The 20711-nt window shown below is 36.8% G+C and overlaps 1 protein-coding gene across 2 annotated transcripts; it reads right to left on the bottom strand.

The window, feature by feature from the left end:
- Positions 1-629: 629 nt before the first annotated feature.
- On the bottom strand, positions 630-11031 carry LOC105051429 (uncharacterized). 2 transcript variants are annotated; one of them, XM_010931877.4, is made up of 4 exons: positions 10387-11031; positions 1754-2015; positions 1619-1678; positions 630-1347 (listed from the first exon to the last, which is right to left on the bottom strand). In XM_010931877.4, the coding sequence occupies exons 1-4, from the start codon at positions 10938-10940 to the stop codon at positions 1261-1263; spliced, it is 963 nt and encodes a 320-aa protein (XP_010930179.1). In that variant the 5' UTR covers positions 10941-11031; the 3' UTR covers positions 630-1260. The 2 variants fall into 2 exon arrangements, with proteins under 2 accessions (XP_010930179.1, XP_010930180.1); XM_010931878.4 differs by having other exon boundaries at positions 630-1335; positions 10387-11030.
- Positions 11032-20711: the final 9680 nt, after the last annotated feature.

Below are 20711 nucleotides of genomic sequence, written 5' to 3'. Positions count from 1 at the left end.
ATTATGATATTTTATGTTGAAATTATCATTTTTTTATATAAAATATCATAATTTTTTATGTTATTAAAAAAATTATATCAATTGTTTCATAAAAAAGATATTATATTTTTTTCACAAGATGTCATAAAGAGAGGACACTTTCATTATTAAAAAAATTATATCAATTTTTTCATAAAAAAAGATGTTATATTTTTTTCACATAATATCATAATATCGATAAAAGATGTCATAATTTTTTTAGAAGAAAAAAAAATATTTTCATCATTCAAAATTTTAAATAAAAAATAAAACTACGGACATTAAATGTATATTGAAAAATATTGACTACGTGGTCCAATAAGATAAAACAATGCACTCCACATTAGATTTTTTACACCACGAGCAGTGTACAAAGAATTTCTAACTATGAAATATAATGAACCATAATCATATAAATCATTTGACGACCGGCCCTAAATAGCCAATGGCCTGAGAGATTCAATAATAAACAACAATGCTCAAAAGTGAACAGAAACACAAGTATTGGAAGTTCAGAAATACAACTACTGGAAGTTCCTGAAATAATAATTAATGTAGATAAGAAGTCTTTGAAACCGAATTTATGATTTGCCAAGAGGGAAAGAGAGATGTACTACGAAAAAGGAGGTTGCCTCAAAATATTGGACAGTCAATTTTACAAACAAGCCACCAATGTGTCATTCTTCAACTGTCATGTACAAATTTTCATGTGGCCATACCCAAATTACAGTCTCCTGCATGAGACTTGAGAAGCACGTCGATGTATGTTCTTACAGCCTGGCAATATCTGATTATAGAATCTCCAGATTAACAAAATACAAGATTATGTAATCCAGATCTGGTTTTTCACCATGGGGAAAGATCCCCACATTCAAACAGCAACTGTATCATAATCTTTTTTCCTTTTTTTTTTTTATGCCCAGAGATAATCACATCAGCGTCAATTTGCATTAGACAACATGAAAGTGGCATATAGGACAGATTACATCTGCTCAAACAACAGAAGACAGCACATGAGCACGCACGCAGCAGCAAGCAGATGAGGTTGTATCAAGTAGTCACCCAAGAAGGGATGCCAAGGGTTGGATTATATCTGCGGCATGGTAATGAAGCTTCCACTGCCATGCCCTGCCCAAGTATAAAGCTGAAAGACCAACCAGCCAGAAAAATTTCAGGAATACTCTTCCAAGCATGCCGGCAACCATCAGATAGAAAAACCTTTATACGGCCATCATCTGATAATCATAGCCATGTAACTGACTGGTTGGTATCACAATGAGAACCAAGCCTGTTTCCCCACACTGTATTTGAATAGACCTGCAAAACCTCCTTGGGTTTTAAGAACTCAAACATCATGGTTTGAATAGAATCATAGAGACAATCAAATGAAAATGGTCTACTAGATAAGATGCACAACTAACAGTGAATAAATAAATAAAATAGCAAACAAACATGCTGAAGGATAGAATCTATTTGAAAAGCCTATGATCAACAAATTTTGAACCAAAAAGGTAACAAACAAGAATACAAGTTGGCAAGAAAATAATACGAGAAAACGTTGCCTGGAATACAAGTTGGCAGGAATAAAAAGTTGACATACCTTTGGAGAATGGTAAAAAATTTTCTTCCCAGGCTGAAGCGGGGCGACCAAGATGTCCAGCTTCCCGATGTCTAGAAGGTTAGGACAGCAATCCAAACCAGAATCATATTCACAACATAAAAAACTTCAACCAACCTTTTCATTCTCTTCTTGTGCAATGTTATCAGTGGCAGCATTCGATGCTTCTCTTCTTCTGGCTTGAATTTGGCGCACACATTCAGCAATTAGAATATTAAATTTTGGAGCAGGCCTCCCTGAACAGGATGTGTGAAGGCCTGCTTTTTTCAAAGCCTGTGATATGTTCCGCTGCGTCTTCTGCAAGTGCACATGACAGAGTGAAGGCATGGCAGCTCTCAGAACTGGCTTCCCGCAAAAAACTTGCCCATTTTGTGGACCGCTGAAATTCAAACACACCCAACACTGTTAAAAGCCAGAAAGTGGTCCACAATCTATAACCAATTCTTGAGTCCACAATAAATAATGCACCCACTTTATAAAAACTAATATAGAGCATGTACCAGTCACATCCATTCTACCAATATATAACATGTAGAATAGCTCCCAACCACTAGAATGGTAGTCCAGTTATGTTGTTGGACAACAACAAACTTGTCAAATCCAGGTGCCGCTTGATTTCTTATAAAATGGCTGTCTGAGAATGGTTTGAATATCGCCTACATCACTATCAGCCTTTCCAGCAACAATAGTGGAGAAACCAAGAGGGAGAGAGAGAATAAAAAAAAAACAAAGTTTACAATCCATGCAACCCATCCAAGATGTACGCATTTAATGAGAAATGTGAATCCTTTAAGACTCATCAAACGAAGGCATCATTTGGCATGCTCTTTGTCATTCTTGGAGAACATATTCCTAAATTTTAATAAACAAAACATAGACCTCATCACGCATCAATTCAGAAGTAGACAGAAGACCAGGTGAGGAAAGAGAAACTTTCGGGAGGGGATAAAAGTTGGCAGAATCTTTGACATAGGGTAAGCCCCCTCAATTGACTGCCATTTTTATCCTCAAACTGTTACTTCATCAAATCAAGCATTTGTTATCACAACACTATTCAAGAATTAATTCTAGTTCATTAACACATAGTGCAACAAATTGTTTTGAATCCTTATATCATTCATTTCATTAAGATAGAATGACCTGTTAGTAAATCTTTATTGGTTTACAAAAATTATGCTTACAAGGTACTTCCTGACCATTAACTAGATCTTGGCAAGTGCAAAATCACATGAGGGAACCTTCAATGGATCACCATGATCCCACCAATCAAGATTGAAAAGTATACTCTCCATTTTATTTCATATACACATTTGGAGGCTGCAGTTGCTCAAAGCAGAGTGTACTCATGGTGAGATTCAAACGGCGTAATAGTTGCGACTCATGAACAACCAACGGACATGTGTCCAGAAGAGACTTCACACTTTTGGTTACAGAAATGTACAATACATGTGTTTCATTGATATTGCAGACATTTTATTCAAGAGCAAGAGCATTTGATGGATTGTAAGTAATGATTCCTTGGATCATGATCATTTGGAGTGAATCGAATAAATATAGTCCATTTTACTTGTATACGCTTGCCTCTCTCTTACTCATTTATGGGAGTGTAAATTTGGATGTTTGCATTCAGTACATTGTTTTGTGTACCAAATCAAATCGTACCAGTCCATATTAGACATGCCATACCATACTGATAGAGTAAGTGGTATGGCACAGGGGCTCAATACGGTATGGCAACAAAACATGGTATCAGTGTTGTGCTGACTTGGTGCCTTTACCATGTATCAGTATGCAGATGTACCCACCATGCCCAACCATACTAGTAAAAGGCTTAAGACCAAGATGTAAAACCTCATTTGATAAAATTAAGTGCATTTATATATGAGCATAGGAAGAACAATATGTCAGAGAGCAAGAACATGGTTTACAAAGTTGCAGTTTGGGAACATACTGATTACATGCCAATACAATAAGTGGAACAATCCACTTTCCATATCTAGCCTCAGTTTATTAGCATGGACAATATTCCTGACTGATATTAATCTATTTAAGTTGATACAGCACAGGCAGCACAACATGCAGCATACGCCGGTCAGTATAAGCATTTCATACACTGGACGAGACATGATAACACCTAAAATCCCCAAATGATGCTTGTGTACAAGACCTTATTTGTCAAGATAACATTTTTCTTATTTATAAGAATTATGTTTATAACTATCATGTAGATGGATAGTCCCGATACTTGCCATTATTAAATAGGTCAACATATAATAAACATGAGAAGTGGAGAGGGCAAGCTTAACCACTCCCTTGGATTTGTTTATTTTCCATCTTTATCTCTTCATTACATTAACCCTAGATCATGGCTCACCATGCCAGACCATGTCACACCATACTAGGTGCATTGTACCACAATAGTAGGAAGCTAATACTTCATTTGAGGGGGGGAGGATACCAAGTATCAATACCATGAACTGACTTGTACCAACACTGTACCAGTATGGTTCTGGTACATTATCGAAACTGGTATTGCAAACCATGCTCTCAATTAACAAGTTATGATCATCTATTCTTTCCCATGTGCATCATGCATTGCAAATATGGTTGAACATCCAATCAAGAGGGACAATGAAGTTTGTTTTATATAATATTAAGGAGCCAATAACTTCCCAGTTTTTGTGGTCAAATCACCTTCCAAACCAAATTACAACATAAGGCAGTTAAAATGGAAAAAATAACCAAGTTGGACAAGAAAATGTTGAAAAACATCATCCAAAAGAATATATCAAAAGGATGCATCTCAAGACCATTTCTCACATGCTTTAGACCATTTATCTTCAAGCCTTAAGGTTTATATATCCTCATTAGCCATCCCATGAGGCCAATTTTCTACATTACCGGCCAATACAAAGACATATTAACCTCCTCACGAAAACAGCACTTAAAGTTAAAGTGCAACACACTTGACCTAAATGTTAAGACAAAAACAAAATCATTAGAGAAGGTCAAAAACAATGCATGCTAAAAATAGTTCACTAAAAACTCCCTTCCATTACAATGACATCTTTCCAAAATAGCATGTCTTATTTTGCCAACTCTTTCCTAGTAAAATCTTGCTTTGCTATCTTTTTCAAATTCTATTTCATACTAGACTCCATAAAAACTTAGTCACTAGAATCCCATCTAACACTTTAAGAACTTATTCCATGATAGACCTGCATACTCTTCTTGAATTAACGAGTTGTTATAACATTCTGCATGTTTCCTATCTCCACATGATGCCATTTTGGATGTTTAGCAGCTTAATGGCATCAAATTAGGAACCTGTTGATGCACAAACACTTGGAGACGGTCTATTAAAGGCATAGGTGGACATTAAGATCAAGACTCATCGGGACAGATCCAGGCGACCGTTACAACAATAATGAAAAGTAATAAAAAAACAAAAATTTGCCTTAAGATGCACCATCTTCCCACATGTCAAGACAACTATCGCTGTCCATCCAGCTGGTACTAACCGAGATAATTAGATTTCTCGATTCATCATCAAACCAATGTCTTGCTGATCTCTTAGGTATTATTTTCTTGTAGGAACAATATGTGACCAGAAGGTCGCACCTGGACAAGAATTCTTGAAAGAAATTGATCAAAAGGAGAAGCATTCTAGGGTATTTCTTTCACATGGTTTTCAATCAAGGTCTCACTCTAAGGTTTCAAAACATTTATTTAGAACATCTTGAAATTTATTAACCACAAATTTTCACCCAAAGTTACATATTACTATTCATCTATGTTATCACTCCAATTAACACTACATCAGCAACATATATAACATACCAAGAGGATTTCTTTCCATTAACAACCAAATTATGAAAAGAAACACCTTGATATTACATGGCAGTGCCCTTGATGCTACTATCCCTTTAAATCGATGCCATTTGGACATGTGTTGGCACAGATCCTCCATATGTGTCTCTTAAATTAGGAAATAAAGTAGCAATTGGCAGCCTATGATTTAGGGAACAAATGTCAGCAACCAAAAAAACTTTCCACCTTTAAACTTGTGCACCTCACAAGTCAAGCAACATGGTGCTACCATGGTGTAATCTAAAATCCACCATTATAAATATATATAAGGGATTCCAATTGCACTTAACCAATAGGTATTTTGTCATAATAAACTCAACATTGTCATTGCAGAGATTTCTTACACTTGGACATAAGATAAACCTTCATTCGCTAGTAAGTAATTTCTGTTGAAAGAAAGATAAAAAATACATCTTTGGCTAGAAGATTGAGTATTCCACAAGTTATATGACATTATGTTGAGTATACAAGAAGGGTAATATGTGGAAAAAAGCAAATATTATATGATGACAAATTTACAGTACACAATATTCTTCTGTATCCCTAATGTTTTCTCATATATAAGAAGTTGAAGGAAGTTCCCAGTTGTGACATAGGAAGTCTTCCTTTGGGTAACCCTAGGTGTATCCAGTACCTGTGGAATATTACATCTTGGGGATGGTTTGATTCATGTCAACTACTTTGCATAAGCACCCATTTTTTCTAATAAGCAATAAGAATAAGGTGCAAGTATTTCCTTTGATGTACAGGATACTTTTTGGAGAAGTTGAGCAATCGGCCGAGTTGGGCCAAGTGGGTTCAACATTTATATCCACAATGCATTAAGGTAAATAAACAACTCTTTCACTTTCATCATCATTTGGACCCTAATTTTTGTAGAAAACCTAGAGCTATAAAATGTTCATGAAAATAAAAATTAAGGTTCATTATATATGTAATATATTTATTTATTTTCGTATCCCCATCATATCTATGTCATGGTTTTTTTAAGAATCAGTTTGTTATGTATGCAACATATTTATTTATTATCATATCCTAATTGTATCTGAGTTTTCTCTTTTTTTAGCAAGTTTAATAATATTAATGTGTCTATACTACACTGTATATGCACCCATGCCCATGCTTCACATATGTTGCACATCTACACCATTATGGTCAATGTCGTTAAAGGTGGTCGAACAGAGCTCCTAGGTGCAACCTAGGCACCTAGTTAGGCATGGCTGTCTAGCCCAAGCTAAAACATACTTCTTTTAAGGGTTTTTTCCATTTTCTTTCCTTATTTGAGCCCCATATGACATGTGGGAGGCAACCCAAGGCCCATATGGGCATGCAGGAGGGCAACAAAGGCACGCCAATCTCACAGCTGCAGCTAGATTGATTGACTACCAAGAAATTTCAGCAGCAATGAGTGGCATTAGCAATCATAATAGCTAATGCTAGTGTTAGATTTGCATATATTCTTTTTCTTTCTTTCCCTCCTTTCTTCTACTTCCAACCAATCTTCATCATCTTCTTCTCGTCTCCTTGTTTTTGAATTCTCCTCTCTCCATTTCACCATTCTTCCCCTACTTATTCTACTTTCTCCCTTTCTATTTTGCTTGCTAGCCTTTATTTGGTTGATGTTTTCTCCCCACCCTCACTTGCTCTTTGCTACGTGCTGGCTCTTTGGCTATGGCCCTACAACTTGTTTGCTGCCACAATGCCAATAATGATGTTGCTAGTCTCCTTGTGATTTTTGATCCTTGGAATGTTTAGGTGTGAAAAGGTTTCATGACATTGTATATGATCACAAAAAAGTGTATATATGATATATACACATGCTTATTTCAATATCTGGTTAAAGGTGTGCATTATAAAAGCTTAGAAGACTTTCTTCCCTAGGAAGCTGCTTACGTGCCTGACACCAGCCCAGGCATATAGAGGGTCCACTACCTAGCCTCAGCAATATGACAATATGGTTAGTTTAAGATGGGGATAAACTAGGAATAAATGCCACTATCCCTAACTAGTAACCAAAAAGACTACAAATGGGGTTGGGATTGTTGTAGCCAATAATTCCATCAAAGCTAGTATAATTTGGGGTATGTAGTTCCATGGAATGCCGTACCGGGTCAAATAGCCCGGTACAGAACATGCCGAATTGTACCGGCGGAGAATCGAGACAGTTCCGACATGAAAAACAGCACACACCGATGCCAGAAAAGAAAAGAGAGAAAAGAGAGGAAGAGAAAGAGAGAGGAAGAAAAAGAGGGAGGGGATCCGCCGGAGGGCCTCTGGTGGGCCGTTGTGGCCGTCGGACGGCGTAAACGCCTCCTGCAGCTCCGCGGCGTGAAACAAAGGCGACCCACCCCGGTTTTCCGTATTTTTTTAAAAAATATTTTTTAAAATGAAGTCAACATGGGGTTTGCCGGCTTCAAAGTGATGCCGGCAAACCCAGTGTCAACTTCATTTAAAAAAAAAAAATTTAAAAAAAATACAGAAATGAGCGGATCGTCCCTGTTTCACGCTGCGGAGCCGCAGGGGGTATAAACGCCGCTTGCAGGCCACGGCAGCCCGTTGGAGGCCCTCCGACGGACCCCCCTCCCTTTTTTTCTTTTTTCCTCCCTCTCTCTCTATTTCTCTCTCTTTCTCTCTTTTTCTTCTCCGGTTCGGCTCCATTTTTCTTCATCGGTTCGCCTCAGTTCGGAACGAAACAGAGACGTACCAAACCGTACCGCCGGTCGACCGATACAGCCGCCGGTACCGGTTCCGCAAACCTTGTGTAGTTCTATAGTTATCCTAGAATGGAGATATCCCTAGGCTCTTTCCCAATTAATTTTGATTGAACCCAAAAATGCCCCTATGTAACTTTAGAAATATAGTCTATAAATAACAACATTGTTATAAAATTCATAATATATACTATAATTTTTATTGATTATATATGTTATATCAAAGAAGGTGGGCCTTAGCACAATGATAAGGCTGCTCCATCGTGACCTGAGTGTTATGAGTTGGAAACATGAAACAATCTCTCAGCCCGCAAGGGTAAGGTTGCGTATATCTGATCCACCTCCCTCCCCCCGAATCTCATAGTGGTGGAAGCCTCATGCATTAGGACATTCTTTTTTGTATATTTTATTATCAAAAGTACAGTATTATTATACAATATATGCAATATTTAACATAACACAAAAATACAAATCTTATAATAATACAAGCATATGCCGTATCGATTGTAGTCAAGGAAAAATACATTATTCTTATGTAATATAATAATGACTGTTACAATAATATGATTATATGTTATAGTACAACATTGATCATATTATATTATTGCGCATTATTAATCTGGTGCTTTACTAAATTATTCGTATGTTAATGTAATATAATAACAATACTAAATTTAGTACTATTTGCTACCAAAATGGCCAGAACAAAGTGAATCGCAAGAACAAATTTGCCCATTCCATCAAGAAGCTACCTATTTTCTTAAATCCAAAGAAAATGTTGACTTGATTAGAATTGACAAGATATAACAGCTATTTAGACAAGCAACATTTTTTTAAACTTGCCTTATTTTGATAGCTAGTATGTCACTCCACGACAAGAAAAATGTCATCCAAGATGTCGCCAATACTTTCCAAATAAGCCTACAAGGCTTCAACAATCATTTATTTTCAATTAGTTAATACTTACAAGAATGGAAAATCATCTGCCATGTCAAATCCATTGCGGCCTTCATAGCAAAATTATAATTTTCTTATCTTGTTTAAAATTCATATTTGTTTCTATCTCTAGGTTCAGCAGAAAATGCTGAACTTAACTTTGGACTAGGTGGCTCTGAAGCCAGGTTCCATGTGGGTGTGTGGGGCATTTATGCCCTTCCACACGCTCCCTCCATTAAAAATGGACCATTTAAGTAGTATTTATACAATATCAATGATAATTTAGTGGTAATTTCATGCTACAAATTGCACTTCTTGTTCACCATTTCATCCAAACCTGACATCCAAAAGCAAGACTTCAGAACATGATTCTCAGAACTCAAGTTAGGACACTTATAACACTTAGAGCCCATCTAAATATTCCTGCATGAATTAGTCTTGTTGACCCACTTAGTTCATAGTCTTCTAAGAGCCCTCCAAGTCCAAGCCTATATCTCAGGGCCTGTTGGTTTGCAGGAAGTGGAAAAAAAGGAGGACGTCCCCTTTTTCCTCCCACAGGATTCAGGCTGCAGCGGTGTTTGATAATATGAGCCAAAAACAAATAGGGTGCCAAATCCACGAATCCAGCAGGAAATCCTGCCCAATCCTGCTGGATTTCCCGAACAGGCCCTTATATGGGAAAAAAGTCAGCATAAGCTTTCTAAAATCAGGGCATAGGCAACATGTTCACACACCTAAGATCTATTTTCATGTGTGAACTTCCTTGAACACTTCCTTATGGTTTCTATCATGAGTTACGCGCTTATTTGATGTTGCCAAAGTGCAGACATGAGTGAATAACGTTACGTTGTCTAGCAATACTTATAACATACAACAACAAAGAATGAAACGTTCAGAAAGAACCAACTAACCAGTCTCAAGAAAATTCAGAACGCAATTTCAGAACATAAAACATTAATAAAGATCTTTCTCTAGCATTGAGTGTGCTTCTAACAAACCAGATACAAGGGGAAATCGTCTAAGAACTAAATCCCAGCTCAAGATCTAGCATTTAAAAATGAGAGAAAAAAAGCTGGATGAAAACCGAAACACCCTCAATTGAAGCCTAAAATCAAAAACATCCCATCTCAATCATAATCAAAACCCCTAATCGACAAAAAAACCAAGAAAGATAAAACGAAAGAAAAAAGAGAAAAAAAATGTTAAAATCTCAGATCAAGTTCCAGCCCATACCTCCTGATAACATAATTGCAAGGCTTGTACAGCGTCTGCTTGCTATCCGAGAGTATGTGGGGATGGCAATACTTTGTCAGCGGCATCGCCTTCGACTTGCACCCGGCAAACGCGCACCGCTTCCTCTCCCCCTTTTCCACCGCCACATTACTATTACTCCCCGGCTCCCTAAACCCTAACCCTCCCTCCTCCCCCACCACAACCCCACCGTTCTCCGGCCCTTCCACCACCGGGCTCACCCCGAACTCCCAGTAATAGTCCCGGTGCCTCACTCGCACCTCCTCCACCAGCGCCCAGTACTGCCGCTGGTAGAGGCTCTCCAGCTGCCTCACCCGCCGCGCCCGGCGGCGGAGCACCTCCTCCCGGGACAGCGCACCCGCGTCCCGCAACACCTCGTCCTCCTCCACCCCCTCCACCGCCACCGCCGTCGCTCCCCCCTCCGCCACCGCCGTCGAAGAGCCCGCAAGATTAGGGTTGGAATCGGGGGGGAGGGGTGGTGGGAGCTCTCGCTTTGGGACTTTGAAGGCTGCTTGGAGTTTATTGGAAGAACCCATCGCTGTCTCTCCCTCCCTCTTTTTCTCTCCCTCTCTCCCCTCTTCTTCTCGGAGTCGGAGAAGAGAGAGAACGCCGAGTTGTTATAAAGAGGCTGGAGTGTGTGAGTCGGGTGCAGCGGATGTTCTTGTATCCGCGTGGGGGTGATTTGGTATGGATTTAATTTGGACCGGGATTCGGTGTTAGGGGTTCGCGTATGCTGGTCTCGAGAGTCGGGGATGTTTTGCTGGCGCCCGGTTGGGCTTGAAAATTTCGAAATTTTTGCGGGTCCCACTACGCGAGGTTACGTCACGGTTGGGGAGTGGAGAGGCAAGGAGTTTGCTGTTTGCGAGGCGGCGGAGTGGGATAATTGGGGAATATTTTGGGTGTTAAATAGGGAAAGGCGCGCAGCATTAATTGCCTTTTTTGATTTAGTTTTTGAATTTAGTGCATGGTGGGAGCGATTTGTGAATTTCTTTTGAGTTTTTGGTGACGTTATTTGAGGAAAGTGACTAAAAGTGCTGTGTGCTGCAGGAAAACATAGGTTATATCCAAGAACCCTAGAATCAGGCTTCCCAAAAGAATTAGAGAATAAAATGATGAAGTACCAAAGATGTGATATTTGTGCTTAAGTTAGATCCTATTTTTCAGCATATGAGGCAAGGTTCTTGTTCAGCACCTGGGTCATTCTTGCTTCCCATGGGCTGCCACTTGTGGTGGTGGTGCATGACAACATCTGAGCTACATAAAACATGAGATTGTGTATGAATGTGCCTTCTTTTTTTTAGATTGTGCAAGAATGTTGCTATCCCTGTAAAGTAAGAAAAAAATATGGCCTTGGCATGCCAATGCTTATTAGAGTTCAGATTCTCTAAGGTATATGTTTTGCATGGTAGAAGATTGTACAACTTTGAATAGCAGCCATGTTATTGATAGAGATGGACAGTTGTGGCTTATTTACGAGACATGTATATTTAAAACTTATTTATACTCTTGATATAAATTATTATCGTCTATCTCCAAGATCTCCAAAAAAGATGATGTGGCGGCTATCTGAAATAATTCTCTAAGATATAAAACATACACCACAGAGTATCATGATCCATGCTTACTATATGTCACTGCACCCTCCAATTGCAATGTGAATTTTCATTTGACATCTCATTTAATCACCGTGATTCAATTAAAAACCAAATATATACTACACATGAATCATCTTTGCTTGCATCATTACATGATTTAATTCTCACTACATAATAAATAAGAATATTATTATTACTCCTCGGAACTTCTAATTATTGTAACTAACAAAAAGATACTATTTATCCTAATGACGCAAGAATAAAAAATAAAATAAATGCAAACACAACACAAGAATATTATCCCCAAATAATGCATTATCTTTGTAAGTTACCAATTAATACATATGTGGGGTATTTTTGCGCACTTCAATCAAACTCTATTAGTCAACATCTCACATGTAACTGACCTGGTCAAAGACCATTGCATAGGTCTTTGTGTTACTAGATAGAAAAATACTTTCCCGCCCCACTCCACTTCTCTTTTTTGCTTTCCAATTTTTAGCTAAATCTTATGATGTAGACCCAGTGTCGAACTACATTAGTAACTATTCCTACTTCTATGCTAGGCATTCTTATCTTCCAACCAACATGGATTGACTTTAATATGAGACTAAAAATTTTCATCCTTGGCAACCATCTTCATGCTCCTCCACCCTATTAAAATGCTTTCAAAATGTTCTAATGAAAAGGCAACCATACTGATGAAAAAAAAAGGTATTATTTATACCTTGATATTGATTAAACCACAAAGTGACATCCCATGGTTAGATGAGTATGCTGGAGGGCATCATTTGACACAAGAGCCCGGAAAACTAATTTTTCTACCCAATTTTTTTCTCCAACTCCACTTGCTCCCACGCTTCCTACCATCTTCCATTTTTTAAAATTTGGTTTCCTTATGTATCTTATCTTGCCATGGCCTATAACTTTCTAACATGTAAAATTATTATTTATAGACAAAACGTTAGATCATTACATTATCTTTGTTAAAATGATGGTTGGGAAAAGTATCCATCTACACTTGCATAGTTCGCTGCCATCTTTCTTCCTAGATCGGTTTGATCCAATCAACTCTCCTTCAATTGTCCAGAAGAAAGGCTAGAAAAATTGAAAGATGGAAGTTAAAATATAAGGGGAAAAGGAATGGAAAATAGATAGGCTAAGGGGGCTTTCTCTCTCGAGTAGTACCGGTACAACGTCTATATTAGGTCTAATCTGCTGTGCTTGAGACCTGTGACTTCGAGTCTTTTTACAGGCTTTGCGAGCATTGGTGCCTCATAAAAGCCTGACAGCAAATGCACCTTAAAATCTGCAAACACCTATGCGTATATACACATCACACCCACACACGACTAGTCCAGCAAGCTGAACCAAGCATGCGTGTAGAGTCACCTGCCCATCTTCCTTGGAGATCCATTTTTTTATAGATAAAAAATTTATCTAAAAATTTATATTTTTTTAAATAAATATTTTTTAAATAATATTTAAATAAAAAATAATTTATTTATATTTTTTTATCAATAAAAAATTGATTTTGAAATATATTAAATATATTCTTTTGTATTACTATTTTTTTAGTAAGTTACTAAAATTTATTCATATTCTTCATAATATTCTTTATATTTTTTATACCTACTAAAATTTATCCATATTCTTCATAATATTTTTTATATTTTTTAGATTCGAAAAAAATGGATAACTGAGTTGTTGCATACGGAATGATAGAGAAATTAAAAATAAGGATAAGATATTTTAGGTATAAAATAAAATATTTATTTACTGATTAATGATAAAATGATTTAACCATCTTTTAGAAGGATAAAATTTTTCACCATTTCATTAGTAAATATTATATATAAAAAAATAACTTACCCATCTTGAACATTATAAGAACATAAGTAAGTTGATCAATAAAAAATTTAATTAATTTTTTTATGATATTTATCCATCAAATAACGAGTTCTAAAACTCAACTTTAGCTTGGAAAGACAGACACTAATAAATGCAAGTAAGCCTGTATTTAAACATCCAATATCAAATTATTAAAAAAGAGATTTTTAATTTTTCAAAATTTCTTAAAAAAATAATTATAATTTAACTTAAAAATTTAAATCTTTTTGAAAGGAAATATTTCAAACAGTTCCCCTATCATTCATTTTTATATTCTTATGACCTTTCAATTTTTTTCTCTTTTTTTTTTTTTTCCTTGGATGGAATATCTTCCAGCCAAACATCTACGAGCACTAACACATCTACCATCCTTATCCAGGAAACTACTGCATACAACCATACAATTGGAAACCCACATGCCATATGGCGACTATTTTTGGCTGTCTCGCACGCACGTACAGAGACCCAGGAGAGAGAGATTGGTCTAAACTTTAGAATATAGAGAAAGGCTGGATGGAAGACAGCTACCGACGTCGGCTACACAGCATTCATGGGTACGTGGCCCCCAGCTCACCTCTTGGTCTTCCACACATTTATTCATTATAAATAGATTTGGTCGGAAAAATATGGCCTGCAAGTGACATCGACCTGCTCTTTCCAAAAGTGCCCAAGCTCTTTATATTCTACAGCATGGCATTAGAGCTTTTGGCCTTCTTCTCTGAGGCCAAACTGCAGAGCCACGCGCAACACATCTTATCCTTGATATCTTTGCTTTGTTCCTCACAATTATGGCAGGGATGAGAGGTGCCAAAGTGCTCAACACCTTCGCTTTCAACAACAGACCACCAACAAACCAAAAGGCATCTGTCCTTTAGATCCTTTACAGCTCTACAAAGAGCTTTGCTTCTCCCTCTTTTGTGTTGCCAGAGTTCACGCTTACATTTCCATTATGGTCACCTTTACGGAAGCCATGCAAGCCCAAAGTTTGGGCTCGTGTGGAAGTTTCTGTAGTCAGAGTCACAGCACTGGAACATCACATGCATTCCAAGGTATTTTAGCATTGGTTTTTTCAAGGAAATATATAACTTGTATCTTTTGGTTCCGCTAGATTTTTGTGTATAAATCTCCGAGTAATCCTTTTTTTTGTATATACATAAGAAGACATTGGCTAATGGGATATGATGAGTTGACCCACATATATTAATCTCCTTCACACCATCGTTTTAATCATTAATATTCCTAAAAAAAATTATGAAAATTATTTGATTGTATCAAATGATATTTTAACATTTATTTACCACCCTAGAGGCATATTTGGTTGAAAGGAATTGGATTCTGTAATGAAAATGAGAATTAATGACTCCCATTCTAGCCAATTAGTTTGGGACAGTCTCATTCCTATTCCAATACCAAAAGAAAATGAAAATGTCCCAATCTTTTAAAATCCAATCCCTACTCTCTTCAAATATTTAAATCCGATTCCAATTCCAATCATTGATCAAATATGTTGGAGGATATTGTCATTCTGATTTTCATTCTAATACATTCTACTTCTTATTTCAATTGCAAATCAAATGCACTCAAGATGTCTCAGCCATCAGATAACTTGAAATTGGCTAAAGTTTAAAACAGAAATATATACATGAAAGAAGAATTTTAAGCAACCAAGCAAATTTAGATTACATTCTTTTCAAGGTTAGTAATACTTTCAAGACTGTTTTAATTTATACACTTTTTTTACAAAAAAAATCATTTCTTGGTGTTTCTAATTTATGATAAGTCATCAACTCGACTTGCATCTTTGGAATTGGCTGGAGCAAAAGAATTAGGTTAGATTTAGAGCATTTATTAAATTAGATGTATAATCTAAAAAGTCAATTATTAACTAGCATATTGTATTATTCTAGGATATATTTTATACTTGATTTATTGAAATTAATAAATAGATATTTTTCTTATCCATTCATGGGTAATGTGTCTGTGAATCGTCAAGGAGTTAATGGACAATAACACATATTCTCAAAAATTGAGAATTTAAGACATGTATCATTATAGATTAACTTTTGAATTGCTCCTGATCATTGGATTATCATGAAGATGGTGATGGATCCATCAAGATCGGTGCATGGATCGTTTTCCTTTTGGATGACGAGTCTCGAATCTACAATGTAAGGATACTGGAACGAGAATGCAGATGATTGTTAGAGAATAACGGTATTGAATGTGATCAAAAATGAGAAGTCACTTAGATGTCTACTCGCTCGTCAGTGACTATCTCGATGCTGTAGTTGTATGAGTAGTTCTCTAACCTGCAGTGCCTCGACTGCTCGCAGTGGGGTTGCTATAGTTTGATAATATATAAATATGGTCCCTAGCCATTCAGAGCCTTGCGGTATTTGTTGACTGTAGTAAGTTCGCTGTAGGAGTAGAATATGCACTAATAAGAGATCTATCATCCTTAGTAGTTGAGGAATAGTCCTATACGACCTAAGAGGCTGAGTCCTTAAGTCTATGGCCATAGCAAGTGTGATAATGAAAAAGAGTTTTCATGGGATTCACGATTGGACTCAAGCTAATTAAATCTTGCATATGATAGATGCTTAAGGTTTGACGAATTTTTATAACCTGCATTCTGTCGGAACTCTCTATAGAAGAACTAAATCATACGGTAACTATACCTAGAGATTCTACTTTTAGTTCTGCTGGATTGCCACTACATATTGCTAGATATCACTGATCGATTATGAACTCACTAGGATCATTCTGGATTGATATCCTTAACATGTGTGAGCTGAAATTATTCCAACTTATTGAAAGGAGTTTCAATGATACTATGATGGAGATTATAGTATGTCTCACTACCAGACATAATTGAACCTATGGGGTTACACATTAAGGGATATAATCTTAGATTAACCAATTGGACTTGTGAAGTCTCAATTGGATTAGGATTTGATAAAATTCTATTGGGTTTAAGAGAACCATGTTAGCACATGGTTAAATCCAATTCTTCTCTAGACTTAAATTTCTTATTGAATAAGGATTAGATCAAGTCAATCATTAACCTTGAACCTAACCTAATTTCATTTGGATTTGGGTTTAAGAGGCACCACATTGGATGCCCCAAGAGGATTAGATCAAGCCAATTAGGAGGTGCAAAGCCTTCCTTATTTTTCTTTCTAGAAACTTCCTATTTTGGTGTGGAATAAAAAGTAGGATGAGTGGGGCGCACGCTACCTTTGGATGAGATCTAGAGGGGGTGCACGCGTCCTCTTCTTTTGGAAAGTTCCAGGGGTGCACGCCCTTTGAAATTACCATGGAGAACGAGAGGGGCGCGCACCTCTCTCTCTTATTTGCATGGAGAGAAAGAGAGAGGGCATGTGCCCCCTCTCTTGTGTACATGAGATGAGTTAGAGGGGCACCAAAGGTTGGCGCCCCTTTTGCTTTCCTTGTTGGGTGTGGGCCTTTCCAATTGGGCTTGATTTTCTTGAGAAGAAAATCATCAAAAGGAGAAAGAGACCTTATGAGATAAGGACTTGCCTCTCAACCATGATTGGAGTTTGATTTGGACTCCAACAAGAGCTCTATTTAAGATGCTCTTCTCCCAAGATTTTTATAATTAAGAATTCAGATTCAAAGCCCCTCCCTATGTCCACGCCCTCCTCTCCCTCTCCTTTCTATCTAACGCCTAAGGGTTGGATGTCTCACATCTCCACTAAGGCTGCAAATGGATCGGGTCGACTCGTGACCCGACCTAGCCCGACCCGCTTAGACTCGACCAAATCCATTTTAAAGGATCCGCGGGGTCGGATCGGATTCTAAAATTGGACCTATTCAATATTTCAGATCGGATCTGGATTTACTAAATTCAGACGATCCGATCCGATCTAACCCAAATTCAGTATTGAATCCAACATATAAACTATAGAACAAATAAAGTGGGATTAGAATTCTAAATGTTCTTATAGTATTGTTATTTTTCATACAGTTTTACTCAATTTGACTATGAGATTTTGAAAAATTATTTATAAATTAATAGCCAAGATAAAGTAATATTTATTTTTTTTATCATAAACTTCGCATATATTGGTTTATCATACGAACAAAGTCCGACCAGAGTTTGAGCCTAAGCTGGATCCAAAATTTTTAGATTGAGATTGGATTGTACATGGACTTGATCCAACCCAAATGATCTAATAGGGCAGACTTTTTGATTATGAACCCGACCCGATCTGACCCAATTTTAAATTGAGTTGGATTTGGATCCAACATTAGGACCCGATTAAGGGACTAGCTTGGATCGGAATCACTTATGACTCGGTTCGACCAGACCCATTTGCAACCCTAATCTCCACACGCCCAAAGTAGTTGGGCAACTTAGTTTCTACGCCAAGAAAAAGAAAGACTGCGGTTCAAGTGTTGAGATCACGGAAAGAGGAAGATCAAGTGTTGATCAAAGATCCAAAAGGCTGAGATTTGGCTTGGAGAAAATGAATCTACACGAGAAGAAAGATTTAAGATTGATTCTGATGGATACTTGTAGAGACCAGATATCCGTGTGGCTAGATCAGGATCGTAGACATCTCAGATCTGAATCTTGAAGAAACAAAGGAGCGATTCAGGTATAGATTCGATCCTTCTCTTGAAATCAGATCTTATATTTATTTCATTGCATGCTTAGAAAGATCCCTAGGTGATTATAGGATTAGATCCAAGCATGAATAGGATTAAAATTATTTTAATTTTACTATTTCACTGCTAGTTTTTATAAGATAAAAAAAATCTGCATGCTGAAAATCATCTAATCCAACAATGGTATTAGAGCTACAATTTCTAACATGCATGAAATATGTTTTACATCTGATTTCTCTTTAGATCTAAAAGTTAGAATTGATTGAAATCAATTTTGTATTGAAATAAGATTATCCTGATATAGGATTTACCCCTTATACTGTAAAACTTATTCTAACACAAGATTGATCAATTTTGAAAATGATTTTCGAAACGAATAAATCAATAACTTTAGATCTGAAAATTGATGTATGAGATATATCATGTTCCTTATTAGATCTGAAATTAAAATGATTAAGCTTCGCATCAGACTGCTATAAAATTATCCTGGTATAAGGTTTACCCCTTATACTATAAAGATTGTCCTAGTACGATATGAATGAATTTTTTTTAAAATATTTTTAAATTATTTTAATCATCTTTTTAGATCTGATTTTACATGTATGAGATATATGCCATGTTAGTTTTAGATCTAAAAATTATATATGTGATATATATTTCATAGATTTTAGATCTAAAACACCATATATGAGATATATGATATTAGGTTTAGATATGAAATTATTTTAAGATCATAAGCCATTAATTCATGCACCTAAACTTAATCTAAAAATTATTTTTAGAATCTGAATTTTAAGTTATGCATGAGGATATGGATAGAACAATTAGATCTAGTGATTGGACTATAATTAGGATCTTTGATTAGATCATGTTGAAACCCTTGTCGATTTGAACAGTTAATCGAATCTAATCAATAGTTGATTAGGATTAGGTCAAAGAGGCTCAACATCGAGTTAAAATTGTAGTTAGTCGTATCGATTCATATTTTGATGTGAATTGATTGACTTAAGACCTAACTTGGCTCAATGGATCGAACCTGAGTAGTTAGGCTGACCTATTCAATTCTAATGGATCAATTGATATCTAAGGTAAGTCTCGATCAGTAATTTTTAATTGGGAGCATGCTTACCTGACTATATCGATGGTGTCTAAGGCAAGCATCAGCAGATCCTCCCATCGATCTCATTTATCTGGCCAACTTGATCGATTAAGTTTTGAATAAGGTTGCTTAGTCATTCATGTTCACCAATGCCGACTAGGATCATCGGACATGAGATTGTGCTAACCTGAACCTGAACCTGGTCAGTCAAACATGAGATTGGGCTGACTAGATGAGACTTGAATCCAAACCATCCCATAAATATTAAGTCCTAGGTCTTCCACCATTGTAGGAGTGCAGGCATCCTACTGGTGTTGACTGTTCTCAACTGGTTACAGTGGTTCAGTTATACTGAAAAGACACAACTATCCTATTAGCATGAGATGTTGCTAGATAATGATCGGGTTGTGCCCAATAAATCGAGCATGGTGAGGGATCTGATGACGGCTTTATCTATGTATTGAATGGTGGGTCTGACTTAACTAAGGATTGAGCCAATAAAATGGGCACATTGAGACTTCATGACTTAGAGACCAATCACTGTATCATGCTTGAAAAGTATTAGACAATAATTATCCACTCATCGGTATAGCATGGCCCAATATACTAGACACGATAAGATTCACGCATATCGATGGGATCGTAGTATTCACTAGGAATCCTAGTCGCGTACGGATTTTCGCATCTCCACGAGAGAGTATGAGAGATCCGTAAAAATAGTGAGAGTCTAATTTATTTCTTGAAGTCCCTAAAATTAATTTTTAAAATCTAAGTACAATGTCTAACTTGAATCTCTACTCTTGCAGTTAACCATATCAGCCTCCAACCTTTTAACCCGCATTCTAAAGTCCAACCGACTAGTTGGCCGAAACTACAAAGAATGGTTCAGAAATCTCAAGATTGCCTTAAGTTCAAAGAAGTTAGACTATATGCTTGATCAAGACCCTCCCATTCTACCTGACCATCCAAGTGTCCGTCAAACGACAGCACAAGAAAAATGGATGGAAGACGAAAATAAGATGAAGTATTACATTCTGACTTCAATGTCAAATAAGTTACAGAGCCAACATAAAGAATATGCCTACTGTCAG

Source organism: Elaeis guineensis, chromosome 9 (assembly GCF_000442705.2).
Source record: "Elaeis guineensis isolate ETL-2024a chromosome 9, EG11, whole genome shotgun sequence".
Taxonomy (NCBI): domain Eukaryota; kingdom Viridiplantae; phylum Streptophyta; class Magnoliopsida; order Arecales; family Arecaceae; genus Elaeis; species Elaeis guineensis.
This window is presented reverse-complemented; position numbering and strand designations above follow the sequence as displayed.